Source organism: Trachurus japonicus, chromosome 13 (genome assembly GCF_045865225.1).
Source record: "Trachurus japonicus isolate A0001 chromosome 13, Traja_1.0".
NCBI classification, from domain to species: domain Eukaryota; kingdom Metazoa; phylum Chordata; class Actinopteri; order Carangiformes; family Carangidae; genus Trachurus; species Trachurus japonicus.
This window is the reverse complement of record NC_140919.1, coordinates 16876820-16892569: the sequence shown is the minus strand read 5'-3', so window position 1 is coordinate 16892569 and position 15750 is coordinate 16876820. Positions and strand designations below refer to the sequence as shown.

At 40.0% G+C, this 15750-nt stretch overlaps 1 protein-coding gene across 1 annotated transcript in view; it reads right to left on the bottom strand.

Moving 5' to 3' along the window:
- The window catches only part of LOC146975776 (solute carrier family 12 member 9), an 88029-nt gene that overhangs the window by 69013 nt on the left and 3266 nt on the right, over positions 1-15750 (bottom strand). Inside the window, exons 2-6 of the mRNA XM_085795011.1 lie at positions 10898-11032; positions 9697-9834; positions 8497-8823; positions 5518-5625; positions 5301-5412 (exon numbers count right to left, since the gene is read on the bottom strand). Of these exons, the coding sequence (XP_085651137.1) occupies positions 5301-5412; positions 5518-5625; positions 8497-8823; positions 9697-9834; positions 10898-11032 (820 nt within the window). The remainder of the gene's footprint in view (positions 1-5300; positions 5413-5517; positions 5626-8496; positions 8824-9696; positions 9835-10897; positions 11033-15750) is intronic.

Here is a 15750-nt window from a genome sequence, read left to right as displayed (position 1 = left end):
ACACACACACACCACACACACACACACACACACACACACACACACACACACACACACACACACACATCATGTGAGTCATGTGTCCAGATAACATTTGTTTGCAGCTTTGCTTTGACACCAGAACGTAACGTAGATCAAGAGTAGATTTACTGAACTGATCTTATCACGATTCACAAGGTCCAGATTCGATTCAATATTAGATAGATAGATAGATAGATATAGATAGATACAAACAGATAGATAGATATAGATAGATACAAACAAATACAAAAAGACAGAGAAGGAAAAAAACAAAACAAAACAAACAATTAATTCATTTGGAGATAATCAGTTTTAATACCAAGTTGCTTGGTTATAAAAAGAGATTTTCACAAAACTAATGTTGCAAGTTCAAGTTGTAGAAAGATGGAACTCTTTAACCTGGTGTATTATTAAAAATATTCATGTTTATATTAAATTGACCGAAAAAACACAAGTTACATGAATGTACATTTATTTAAAATGACGCACTCCAGAAGTCGAACAGTGCAATAGTGTACATTAAGATCGATTTAAGGATTTTATGAATCGATATCAGATCTTTCAAATGAAGATCGCTATGGATCAGAAAATCCATTTTGTAACACTTTATAATAAGTACACACTATTAAGCATTAGTTCAGCATTAATAAATACTGAATTCTTCATTTATAACACCACTACACTATGAATGCGTTATAAACACAGTTAGTGCTTAATCAATGATGAGTAAATCATTTTAACTGTTTATAAACTACTTACTAATGAATATTCGTGTGTTATAAATGAAGAATTCAGTATTTATTAATGCTGAACTAATGCTTAATAGTGTGAACTTACTAAAGTGTTACCAACCATTTTTAAAACCCAGCCCTAAGAGCAACACACACAGCAGCGGCAATTTGCTGCCTCATCTCAATGGACTATAAAACCTACTCTGTGTGTTTTAATGGGATAAAACCAACCATATGGACACACATCTGCTTCTTTACTGTACAATATATCATCTATAGCAGTGGTTCCTCATCTCTTTACAGCCCTGATCATCATCATCATCATCGACACCACTTATCATATTTGACCTTATTTCTAAACAGTATGTCCCTTAAAACTTGTGATTATATCAAATAATCACATACTTTGACTTCAAACAATCAATTCCAACCCTGTGTTATTGTTTGCTTACTATTTCAGCACTGGTAGCTAACCGTTATCCCATTACATGTAGGTATCTATTATATACAGTATATCCTTGTTTTGTTTGCACTCTAAATGTGTTTTGCATGTTTATTGTGTGTTGTTATCTGTTGTTATTTACATTTTCTACAGACCTCATGTCGTTTTTATCTATTTACGCACCGTTCAGTGGCTGCTGCAATTCGTCATGCACCTACCGGCATGTATGATGACTATAAAGGATTTCTGATTCTGATCCTGAATCTACAGTATTTATGTCAAAATAACATGTAACTTGTTTTCTTGCTGTGTTTTATTGTGGGTATTTTTTTCTGATAAATAAGGAAAAAGTCCAGGCTCTGTGGCGGGTCCCCTTCTCTGAATCACAGCTTCCTGTGTCCACATGTGTGATATCCAGGTCCCACTGCATCCACACATGTGTGAACAAGGCCCTACACACAGACACACAGGTCATGTGTCTCATTATTAATTCAAAGAAAACAAAAGAAATCTTTTTCGGTCTCCCAGTGGGTTCATACCCTCCACCAGTTACTGTACATAATGCTGAGATTGAACAAGTTTCCTCCTATAAATATCTGGGCATCTACGTGGACGCTACTTTGTCCTGGAGTGTACATGTAGACTTTATTTGTTGCAAAGTACAACGTATTTATTTTTTGAGAAGATTGAGGTCATTTGGAGCAAACAAACACATCCTGTTATTATTTTTTCAATCTATAGTGCAGAGTGTTATGCAGTACGCAATTAGTGCCTGGTTTAGTTGTTTGTCTGTCCAACTTAAAACCAAACTAACCAGACTGCTACATATCTGTTCAAAGATTGTGGGTCAAACTTTGGAGTTACATTTTCAAGCAGCATACACTAAAAGAATGTTGTCTCTTGCAAGTAATATCTCATCTGACCCCTCTCATGTGTTATTCGAGGAATATCAGCTTCTGCCATCAAACAGAAGGTTTAGAGTTCCACAAGCTCGACTGAACAGGCTGAGGAACTCTTTTGTCCCTCAGTCTGTCAAACTGCTAAATCAGAGTTTGGTCTCTAAATAGACCCTAAGGTTCATGTACAGACTGAGCACTGGGTGTTGCACCAAGACACTTTGTAATGTTGGATTTATGTTGTGAGGAGTTAGGAGCTAGTTTGTGTTTTTCTTTAAATGTGACTTTTGAGGGTAACATTTATGCTTTCTGTAAATGTATGTTTTTTGTATTTTGTTATTATTTATGTGAAACTTTGGACGTCATGGGACGCAAGACAAATTTCAGAGTGATCTGATAATAAAGTATAATCTTAATCTTAATCTTAATGTGAGTGACCTGGTGGCCTCCATGTTGGGTCATGTGGTTGCTGACTGAACGTCTGCCTTTATTGATGACTAAATAGCTGTGTCCTTAAAGGGATACTTCACCCAAAATCGGTAATTCACCAATCATCTACTCACAGTCACGCCAAGGAAGGGTTTGGAGAACTTTCAGAGTTATCAAAACGCTTCAGGAGTTCCAGGCGGATTTGGACACTTGGGTCAGTACAGACGAGCAGTATGGAGGTATTTGGATGTTTCATAGTGTGTGTTTTGGACGATTCAAAAGTGAACTCTATCTGCCGCCATTATATGAAAACCTGTTGCCAGCCGGACCCCCCTGGAACTCCAAAAGCGTTTTGATGACTCTGAAAGTTCTCCAAACCCTTCCTTGGCATGACGGTGAGTAGATGATTGGTGAATTATTGATTTTGGGTGAAGTATCCCTTTAACATAAAGGTCATTTTCTGTGGCTGACGTGTTGTGTATATCTACGTAAATTCACTGGTATAATGCACGAGTAATGTGTGATTGCAGGGGGGAGAGATGGAGCACTGCAGAGGAGCAGAAAGTGCGTTATACGGTGTCTCTTATCAGTGAGAGTGAGTGTGGTAGGCAGACACCGGGAGGACAGCGTGGCAGGGTAAATGATGGCACTATTGATCTCCGATGCTCTTTTATAGCCCTGTCATGTCAGTTTAGCACCTTGGCAACACTCGCTTTAGAGCTGCATCAATACCAAACTCTGGCACTCAGCAAAAGACAGATAGAAGAAGAGGCAGACAGATAGAGGCACAGAGAGAGAGAGAGAGAGGGAGGGAGACAAATAAATAGAAAGAAGTAAATACCAACTGCAACATCAAGGACCTCAGGTTTTACAGCCCCAGACTCAAGAGTGAGGCGAGGACACAGGCACCACTATCTGGCTGTTAGCTGCATGCTAACACCTGAGACAAAGATCACTTCACCTTCTTTTTTGGTCGACAACTAAACTTAAAGTTAGCTGAAGGGACTTTTTCAGTGAACTCTCCTTTAACAGCTCACAAACAAAGCAGCAGCTCAACACCACCAACAACACAAAACCAGGAAATAAGGAACTAAAATGAGAGGAAGTTTTAAATGTAATTTGCTAAATGCTAATTTTATGCCAACACTGAGCCAATAAAACAGATTGAAAAAATGTGTGAGAAAGTGTTAGCTTCCTGTAACCTAACCTGTGATCTACTGAGGACTCCAGTCATTTTGTGGTCTCACTATGAGTTTGTCTGTTTGCTACTCATTAAACCTGATGTTAAAATAAACATATTGATTAGTGCAACATTATTTTTTGTTTTGTGAGGTTTTATCTTAACTTAAAGGGATACAAATTATAATATCTGCAGTTGGAAGGTCTCTGCTGAGGGAGACCGGCGCATCGTGCTGCACCGAGACACAAACAGTAAACGGTTGTGAATGAGGGACGACTAATCAGCGTATTTCTGCCGCCTACGAGTCCCGTCTCAAAATAATACACCAGTTCAAGAGGCACATTTGTACCTCATAGAACCGCACTTCAAAAAAACTGAACTATCCCTTTAAACCAAGCAGGCAAGGCAGAACGACTAGCTGTGTTAAGCCTTTCACCAATAAGACATCTCATCTCATGAAAACTGCAAGGGCTCCTGGGTAACAGCAGAGCAGCGAGGGCCGATGGAGCTGAAGTCAGACTCAGGTTAGAGGAGCTGGTTTTACCTCCTGACTCCTGGTCGTTGCTCTTCACTCAGAGGAAAAAAGTAAAGACACGACCACGTGTCAGATTTCCCAAATGTAGTTACTTACTTCATCTGACCGTCAGACACTGTTTCAAATGTCTGTGACAGCATCACAGCTGTAACATCTGGATGGACATTCAGTTAAGATTTGTGAGCTTGATGCAAAAGCTAAGTTAAGTGTGTTTGGATTCAGCCACTGTTCATTTCTAAGCAACTTCTGGTGTAATATATTTAACTGGTTTTCTAAAAAGTATGCAAATGAGGTTCAGTCAGACTGCATCATGCATGCTTAATTAATTTAATAAGCATGCTTTAAAAAGGTGATTAAGTGAGATCTTAAACTCTGATCTATACCTCATCTGTACCTCCACTCTGTCTAAGCTTAATATCTGGTTCCTCCAGCCATTTTGTTTTGTCTTTTTCCTTTTGGTTTTCTGCTTGTTTTCCTCTTTAACTCTGTTTTTCACCCTCGTTTGGTTATGTATAATTCTTTTGGTGGATGAGGGCCGTCTTCTCTCTTGCTTGTTTATTATCCAACTCCTTGTCTCTGGGTCAGTTTGTAAAACTGTTTAAATGGTTGCTCTGCCAAAATCATAAAAGAGATAGTCAAAAAATAAAGAAATATTCTGAGCTTTCATACATGCTCTCAGTGGCAGTGTTCCCATTGTTTGGCCTATACTGTATATCAATTAACTGACACCTGGCGCACTCACTTGGAATAAATGGGTTAGTAATCGGGTTCCACTGATGCTCCAATTCTGTTTGGTGAAGCAGAAAATGAACCCTGGTTGCATTATCTGACCGCCACTAACTACCGGATTTCATCGGCTGAAAAACAAAACAAACATGCTAACATCTTTTTCTACGGCGCTGCACTTCTGCTCTTATCAACGGCCCCGGTTTAATGAACAGGATCTGAACCGATTTATGTGCAATTACGAGCCGGTTTAGTGTCCTGTGCTTGTTTGGTAGATGTAAGTTTGTGTGTTATTGTTTGTGTGTATGTGTGTGTGTGTGTGTGTGTGTGTGTGACTGACCGGTCGCAGGAGCAGGCCACCAGCACACTGAGCAAGTTGTAGATGATGAAGGTGAAGATGACGGCGGTGATGGTACCGCGGGGGATGGAATAGCTGGGATTTTTCAGGTCACCTGGAGGACAGACAGGTTTTACTCTGCGCTCACACACATACACACACATACACACACACATATCACACACACACACATAAACGAACAACCCTGCTTCCCCCTCACCTGACATGTTGGAACCAGCCATGATGCCGGTGCAGCCATTAAACATCACAGCGAAAACGGTGGCAAAGGTCATCATATTTCCCGTTGTGTAATCCAAGGTGTAGTCAGCTGTGGTTGAGAGGAGATGACAGTTAATATCTGTTGCGGTTGTGCGTCTGTTGTTGAGCGTCATTCTCAGTCTCTTCTGAACCCGCTCGCCTCCAAACTTTGCGCTTAAACCGTTCTCTTCAACTCTACACGATCTCCTGAGCTCAAAACAAAAACACAATCTCCTTGCTCATAAGATGCAGTAGCATTTCACCTGGGGGAATTCCAGCAACAAGAAAACTCATTAAGACTATTGTGCTTTATTGATTAAGGTGTGAAGGTAAACAAAGAGCGTGACTGAACAGCTAATATTACAGCTGCAGTCATATTTGTTAAAAAAGAAAGAAAGAAAGAAAAAAAAAACACTCGATATAACAGTTTGGGGAAATTAAACAAACATGTAAAAGTGACGGAGTGAGAAGCAGAGCGGCGCTGCCACTCCACTCTCTGCACAATGTGTTCATTGAAAATCATAATTTAATATGTCTGTGTGTGTGTTTGCATTCTGTTTCATTAGATCTCTGGATAATCCGAGGCTTGTTGTGTGTAATAGTTATCACGTGTGCCTGGGCGCGTGCCCAAGGTGCAGCAATTAGCTTAGTAGTAATCATGTGTTTGGATGTAATTCCCTGGAAACGAAGCCGAGCGCCTGCTTAGCTTTTTCCGTGGAGAACGAGGGGACATCTGGTTACACATCAGTCAAAACTACTGTCCTCTGCCAGTTATGTGTTATGTGATTATGTATTTATGAAAAAATTAAGCATCGGAGCCTCTGGTTTTATTCCCATTAGAGCTAATTTCTGCTTCGTTAATAGGTGGGAAGCCAGTGAGGGATCATGTCCACTGCACTAGAGACATCCTACTATTTTTTAAAGCATTTTGGGTTAAGTATACTTATTTTCTATCTCAAATGAGAAGTTTGATACCTTTATCATGGATATACAGTTAATATAAAGTTATTACCAGCAGCCAGTTAGCTTAGCTTAGTTTAGCATAAAGACTGGGAATAAGGGGAAACTGCTAGCCTAGCTTTGTCCAAAGGCGACCACATGTATGAATGCAGTAAAAAGTGCATGTCCACTAAAACTGTCCTTCAGGACAATGAAGTTCTTCTTAGTCTAGATCTTAATCAACGTTTTGTTAAAGCAGAAGTGAGTGATATATTTGTGTTAATATAAGTCTTAAATAGTTATATCTTCCGACAGCAATCACTTACATAGAGTGTTTGGACTGAAACACGGGTCTGTCAGTCACTCTGCTCTGCTCTGAGCCGAAGAGAAAACATTTATCGTATCCTACAGTTTTTATCCAATGAGGAGAGAGAACGGCATGCAGGGCTGTGTGTGCAGCCAAGGAACGCCGTCAATGTGGCGACGTAGCGACGAGGACTGTTATGGTGCGTTCAAGGAAACTCGTATTTTTCCGTTCGTGAAGTGGTACCAGTTCGATCTGGTACGAGTTCACCGGTCGGAAGTTACGAGTGGCCGTTATAGTGACTTTCACCAGTAAAACAGGTCGGAAAAACACGAGTGGGTTGCCTGGAACGCTACAAAGTCGTAAGTTGTGACTTGAAGCTGTAATTTACGATTTCAAAAGCCTGCCTGGAACGCAGCATTAGCGAAAACGACCGGACCACTCACTTCTGCTTTAATTGTGTGTAAGACGTGAAGCATAAAAACTGAAATTATGTGATTTTATGGGAGTTTATGAGCAGGACTGTTCATATATACTGTAAAGACTCCAGAAAGACACATCTGGTCCTCTACATTTACAGAAGTCTTACTGTAGTTGTGTAGTGAATATTAGTGAAGCCAGTCTTAAACTTAGCTCATTTAGACACACTGGATCAAGTGACAAATCACTCATCAGTAACTGTAGTATAATCGTTTTTACGCTTGTTGCAGTGTAGTCAATCAAGATAATTCATGAAAAAATAAATGTCACATCTCTGTTGACCTCTCTGTGACACTATAGTAATGTAAAGGCTTTTTTTATGTTTCTGAAATGCTTTGTAGAGTTAAAGAGCTTAACTCAAGGCTAAATCACATCAAAGTCTGAGTTTGTGCATTAATTTGGTCACAGAAAGTTATTATTATTACGAAATGTAGTCAAACTGATCAATATTGTATGATGTATTTACTCTTTCTCTTCATGTTACACTGAGGTGAATCGGCTGGTTTTACTCAAACCTTTTTATGTCAGGACTGATTTGTATTTACACAGAAAGCCGTGGCTGTGTCTGGAGTAATAAGAGATGACACACCCACAAGTGTCGACCTTTGTCTTATGATTTACGTTAGTCACACTCACCCTTATATACCGTAGTTTATGTAAGTCTGTGATTTACCTTAGGTCAACATCTCTTTATCTTGTGATCCTCATCACAGCTGCTTTTCTTTCACCAAAACCCAAATAGAAACTTTGACTATTTTATAATTAAAGTATGAACTCAAAAGTTGAACAGATATATGAAAACTTTATATACCTTAGACTGTAATAATATAGTAATTATTGTATATTTGCTACTAAAGTAGTAGTATAGCCTTTATTGTCATTGCAAAAGCAAAATGCAAAGAAATTTGCATAAATCCAAGCAAAATGTAGTATTTTATAAATATACTAATCATAAATTATACTGAACTAAACCGATTCAACTGAGTAAAGGAAACCAAACCACCTCCTTCTTCATTTAACCTAGTGTTGAGTCGATAAAAGTCTTATCAGTAATAACAGATAATTTATTACTCTCACTAATTACAGTCTTGAGTTTGACTTGTATTGTCGTCACCTGATAAAATAAAAGGCTAAAGTGCAGTAAAGATTTAAAAAAAAAAGCAGCTTCAAACATGCTTCCTGTGACCGTTCGCTCCACTTCCTCCTCCTCCGTCTTACCCCACAGGTTCCCGAGCAGCGTGTCCAGCTTGAAGCCGGTGAAGTTGGCGGTGGTGGGCAGCACCGGCCCGGTCCCGTTCACCCCGGGGTTGACGCCGTTGGTGTTGGGCAGGTTGATGGTGCGAGGCCACACGGCGAAGAAGCTGACGAAGATGGTGCCCAGGACGAACATGACCACCAGGAAGATGATGAAGGTGGCCTTGGCGTAGATGTGGGCGCCCACCATGCACACCAGCAGGCACAGCAACGCCACAAAGGTGCCGTAGAGCAGAGACCACCAGTAGCCCGACGGCAGCACCTGGTAGGAGGAAGTGGCCAAGGTCCCATCTAGGAGGTCATGAGGGAGAAAAGATAAAGATGAGTTCATGTTTATTAAAGGGATAGTTCAACATGTTTGGCAATTTAGCCCATTGCCATAATCTTTATAGTTTTAGCAGTAGGTTCGTTACCTTTAATTGTCGGTGCAAGCTATTTTTAGAACAGCGGAGCAGAGCCGCGAGCTGCTCAGAGCTACGCTACGGAGGCTAATGGGATTTCTTGGTTTCCCTCATCAAACTCATCAAATACACAATCCAACAACTCCAAAATGCTCTTGTGGACAAGTTGTGACCTGCACATTCACCACGCTATGAGATAATAACAGGACGTTATGAGACAGAGTTGTTTTTGAGGTAAATTCATGCAAAACCGCTGATCCCGTTGGGGGCAGTTTTTCATCAAGCAGTCTCTGCATTTACCTGTAAAACAACTGTCTCGTAACATTTTGTTATTATCTCATAGCGTGGTGAATTTGCAGGTCACAACTTGTCCACCAGAGCGTTTTGGAGATGTTGGATTGTGTGTTTGATGAGTTTGATGAGGGAAACCAAGAAATCCCATTAGCCTCCGTAGCGTAGCTCTACGCAGCTCACGGCTCTGCTCCGCCGTTCTAAAAATAGCTTGCACCAACAATTACTGTAAAGGTAATGAACCTACTGCTATGACTACAGGGATTATGGCAATGGGCCAATTTGCCAAAAATGTTGAACTATCCCTTTAATGATTGACAGAAGGTGTTCGGCTTTATCTAACCTGTAACCTTCAATTTCTTTTCTAGAAACTTACTGGAAAAATATTCTCCAAATCTCAAGTTATGACTGTAGCAACTTTGCCATGGAAACCTGCAGGAATATGTCACAAGCTGTAGAAAATCAAACTCACCCTCTGGCACGCCGAAGGTGCCCACGATGGCCTCGACCAGACCGAGCACATACAGAGCGCTGCCGCACACGTTCGCAAAGAAGAACATGATGCCGATGCTGCCTCCAAACTCCGGACCGAGCGCTCGGCTGATCATGTCTGAGTGACGTCAAGGCAAAGTGCACTAACGGTGTTTTGTTACACAGACCATGAAAAACAAGGGAGCGTTTCTATTATAATATAATATCATCTGATCTCACAGAAATCTAACACCACAACACCCAGAAAATATTTGACAAAAAGAGAAAAGTCATTGTGAACAGACATCTTACATCACAGTGAAGGGAATGAGTTTATGGAAAAATCTTAACAAAGAAACCAAAGAATCTAAAAAAAACATTGTTGTTGTTTTTTTTAAAGCAGGTAAAGCCTGTATGTCAAGGAAACAAAATGAAATGTTCATTAGGTTTTGCTCTGTTCTGTTTTGTTATTACATGTATATCACTCTGACTTGAAACAAACTGTAAGAGCTAACAGAGGCCTGTGAGTGACTGCGGCTATTTTTATTTCCATTTTATTAAATTATATGATCATATTTATATTAATAAATGAATGTCTCGTGAATGAGAGGCAGATTATATTAGATTACTACTTACTGCTCTTTTTTTTATTCAATATTTGAGATTTCATGTTGGCAGTTTATTTATTCTGTTTGGTCAATGAATGAATCAGTTAAACAGAAATAAATATACAAGTATACAGAAAACTTAATGATTCCTCTTGTCGGTTAGGGATTAAAAGCATTTTAAAGACTATAATGAAGGTTTAAATACAGTTGAAATACCATGACATGCAGGCAGATATACATTAATCTGTCCAGTTTCTCAAGATGATCCATAAATATAAATATCAGACGTACAATAATAAAAGATATTGTCTGATTAAACAGCACTGATTTACCAATTCCCAATCATAAGTATTGATCAGTGTCTTATAGTGAAGTTAATAATTCAATCAGGCTCCACTCAGTCATTCTGACGATGACTCAGTGAAACAAAGACGCTGTTTGTTCGGAGCAGAGAGGAGGAGTGTGTGTGTGTGTGTGTGTGGCCCTCTGTCCACATCTTGACCAGCAACGACCTTACTGCTGCTGCGCTGACCGTCACGTGACGTTAGTGTGTGTGTGTGTGTCTGTGTCTGTGTGTGTGAGAGATGAGGATACAATAGGCTCCTCCAGCATCCAGAGCTCCATTGGTGGAAATAGCGCAGACCGACAGCACCGTCATAGAGATGATGAAATAGGCCACGAGGAACATGGCGATGGCTTGGTACAGTCCGGAATGGCCCACGACGAACCCTACACACACACACACAGACACACACAGAAAGAGACAGACACACAGACACACACAGAAAGAGACAGATAAAACACTGGTCATTAACTGACTGGATGCAGGACTTCAAACTTCTACAGAAATATCAGAGAAGCTGAAGAGGGAAGTAAAAAAAAAAAAAAAAGCCCAAACACATGAAACCAATAATGAATGAAACCAATAATCAGCAGCTAATCAACTCTTTGATGTGAACCACAGGCATTTGAAGACTTATTGGAAACACAGTGCTTGTAGTTTGTTGATTAATAATGTTTCATTTAATAACAGAAAAATATCTGTGGGAATTCTTCAAGAAAAACTCAAAATGAAAGTAACTGTACTGTAAGTCGAACCACAACGACAACACACAGACACACACACACACACTGCTGAGAGAGAAACTGGAATCACAAGATGAAAATGATTCCAGTTTCTGTTTCATGTCTTCACTGTCTGAGGGATTGTGTCAGAAAATAAACACTTCCTTAAAAAGTTGTGAGAATCAGGAACTGGTGAATCAAAGGAAGGAATAAAAGAATGAAAGTTGCATAAACACGCATGTACAGACGGGTGAGAAATCAAAGAAAGACCAGACAACAGAGACAGAGACTGAGAACAGAATATCCCAAAATCCATATTATATCCGCCACTAAAGACTAAAGATTTGAGATGAGCAGGTGACAAAATCACCACACGTATTCAAACCACACGGACGCAAATTAAATATGGACAATTATTGAGTGAGCTGCTAATGCACAGATAAAAAAAGAAAAAAAGAGGAACTACACACAGCCTCAACAACATTTAAATAAACTGCAGACACAAAACGGGGGTGGGGTGTATGAGCCTGAAGGCCATCCAAACAAACCTCAACCTCCACGTCTTAAACACAATGTACAGATTTGAAGGTGCAGAAGAAATAAAAATAACTCCTAAATCTTTTTTTTTTTTTCATTTTATTAGGTTGAAGAACTGTGTGTGCACTTATATTAACTTTAAAGGGATAGTTCAACATTTTGGCAAATTGGCAATACTCCCTATAGTTTTAGCAGTAGGTTCATTACCATTAATTGTCGGTGCAAGCTATTTTTAGAACGGCAGAGCAGTGCCACGAGCTGCTCAGAGCTACGCTATGGAGGCTAATGGGATTTCTTGGATTCCCTCGTCAAACTCATCAAATACACAATCCAACAACTCCAAAACGCTCTGGTGGACAAGTTGTGACCTGCACATTCACCACGCTATGAGATAATAACAAAACGTTACCAGACAGAGTTGTTTTAGAGGTAAATGCAGAGACTGCTTGCTGAAAAACTGTCCCTGAAGGCAACGCGCATCAGCGGTTTTGCATGAATTTATCTCTAAAACAACTCTGTCTCGTAACGTTCCGTTATTATCTCATAGCGTGGTGAATGTGCAGGTCAAAACTTGTCCACCAGAGTATTTTGGAGTTCTTGGATTGTGTATTTGATGAGTTTGGCGAGGGAAACCAAGAAATCCCATGAGTCTCCGTAGCGTAGCTCTGAGCAGCTTGCTGCTCTGCTCCGCTGTTCTAAAAATAGCTTGCACCGACAATTAAAGGTAACAAACCTACTGCTATGACTATAGGGATTATGGCAGTTGTTGAACTATCCCTTTAACTATTTAAAAAAAGTAATAAGATGTGTGCACCAGATTTAGCAGGAAGCTACTTTCCATCTGTAGGTCTCACGTAAAACATAAAACACATTCCCACACACAGCATCACGCAACATACAATATCCTATTATTATGTATTATATCCTATACTCCTAATAACTTGTGAATTACAGCAGCAGTGCCTAGCCTAATAAAAACATCAACCTCCACTGAATAGTAGTAAAGTAGTAGTAGTAAGTTAAAAACAGGACACAGATCATATAAAGTGCCTGTATAAAGTAGTGCTATCCAAGTAACAAAAGCAAAAAGAAGGAGAGGTCGCATACAGAGTGGTGCAAGTAGCTAAAATCAGGAACTGATCTATCAAAGAGAAGTGAGAGATAGAAAAAGAAGTGAGAAAAGTGAGAAAAAGAAGAATCTGTGAATGCAGGAAGCAGCTCGCAATACAATGTTGGTTTGAAATGGGTCAAAATTCAAAGATGAATTTGACCCAGATTCTTAGAAATAAGGAAAAAGTGACGTCAGTGTTTTATAGATACTGATCCAGATCTGGACAAGGTTGTTATTGCTGATCCCGGTGGACAAAATTCAGCCAGTACTCATAAATAAATAAATAAATAAATAAATAAATAAATAAAACACTATAACATCTGCAAACTCGTATTTAGTGAATTAAAAGAAGCAAGAGAAATAGTTGAGATGCTGCGACGGGGTCGATTAACATAACTCACATCTCACAACTCCAGCAGCAGAAAGTCATGTGCGTCTAATCAGAGTGTGCGAGGAGATGTCAGAGTCACTACACACCGCTTTAGACACACATTCACCACATCACTGCCACTTTCTTCTCTCAACTGACCGCAACCTTCCACTATATATATATTTATATAAAAATCAATTACTGTGACTAAACGGCTCTTTTTCTTTCTTTTTTTTCCACAATCTGCCTTCACACACAGTCACAAGATCTCAGAGCACTGGACCCAGAAACCTCATGAGGGACAAAGAAGTGAGTTTATGAATGAAGCAGCACGGTTAACGGTGATTATAAGCACTTTTAAAATGTTTAACATTTAACGTAAAGATATAATCTGATTTAACAAGTGTATAAAGACAGTTCAGTCTTTGTTTTATCCTCACATGTGTGTTAAGGTTGGGTTTTTTTTCCGAGGCTGGTTCATTTCACCAGTTCGGTTTCACATCCACAACGACAGCGAGTGTTATTTCCTGAACAGACGAACACGCAACAGGGTGAGAATAGTCGTCGAAAGCTGCACACACAGACAGCCACTATGTGTGTTCATGTGAGTCTGTGCATGTGTGTGTGTGTCCACTGCACAGCAGCTGACATCTCACGAGACTCGGGGGGGGGGAGTGAGAGAGAGTTAGAAAACAAGTCTGAGGTACAAAAGGGACAAAAAAAACCACACAAAACTCAAATACCTGTGACTGAGATAACAGACAAGAAGATTAACTCAGGTCTGCTCTGTGTGTGTGTGTGTGTGTGTGTGTGTGTGTCTGTGTGTGTTTCGGCTGAGACGGCACAAAAAAGAAAAAAAAAAGCCTGGATTGCATGACTGGAAGATTATTTGCATCACATTAGCAGATTTTACCCTCTTCACGTGAAGCATATGACTCAGTTCAGCTGCTTTAACCTGAACGTTACACAACGTTACAGGAACCCTTCCTCTAAAAACCAAGCTGATCCGCTGCAGACCCCGACAATAAGAGGAAGGATTTGACCTCAACTGTACAGACCACTCACTCTTCACTCAGTCACTTCGAGGAAAATGTTGCACTTTTTTTCTGTTTTTGTGTTAAAGGGATAGTTCAACATTTTGGCAAATTGGCTCATTGCCATAATCCCTATAGTCATAGCAGTAGGTTCGTTACCTTTAATTGTCGGTGCAAGCTATTTAGAACGGCGGAGCAGAGCCGCGAGCTGCTCAGAGCTACGCTACGGAGGCTCATCAAATACACAATCCAACAACTCCAAAACGCTCTGGTGGACAAGTTGTGACCTGCACATTCACCACGCTATGAGATAATAACAGAACGTTACGAGACGGAGTTGTTTTAGAGGTAAATTCAGAGACTGCTTGCTGAAAAACTGTCCCTGAAGGCAACACGCATCAGCAGTTTTGCATGAATTTACCTCTAAAACAACTCTGTCTGGTAACGTTCTGTTATTATCTCATAGCGTGGTGAATGTGCAGGTCACAGCTTGTCCACCAAAGCGTTTTGGAGTTGTTGGATTGTGTATTTGATGAGTTTGATGAGAGAAACCAAGAAATCCCATTAGCCTCCGTAGCGTAGCTCTGAGCAGCTCACGGCTCTGCTCCGCTGTTCTAAAAATAGCTTGCACCGACAATTAAAGGTAATGAACCTACTGCTATGACTATAGGGATTATGGCAATGGGCCAATTTGCCAAAATGTTGAACTATCCCTTTAAAAAGAAAAACCCTACAAGTCTTAAGCTCATCCCCGTTCTGCTGTGTTCAAACCTCTGCAGAGATTAGAACAGTTTTGCAAAGAGGAAGTAGGTTGTGCATTAATAAGCTACAGAAAGAAAAAAAAAAAGATTAAATTTTTTTTGGGGGGGAGAATTTATCTACTCACACAGGTGGTGTGTGCAAGACTGAGAGAGACTGAAGCTGGTGAGGTAAACATGCTGCTAAATTTAGTTACATGACACAGACTGATGCAGAAACTTTACATTTAATTGGCGATCTAATCTAAGGTATTTCTGTTATGCACACACACACACACATTCATTCATTCATTTTATCCAGACTCGTCAGTCTAATCTGCACGACCTGATGAAGCCACTTGGATAAGGAGCGAAACGTCTTCAAGACAAAAACTAAGTCCAGTTGACTTGATTCAAACCTTTGACCTGGACAAATGAGAATTTACACAGACGTCCAGACTTGGTTTCACATTATTAATAATCACAGGTCATCACGGGGCCTGGATTTAAACGCAGGTGTGTGCGTATGTGAAACCTGAAATGACTTCCTTTTACAAGCCCATCTGTAATTCATCTGTTTCTCAGTCTGACTC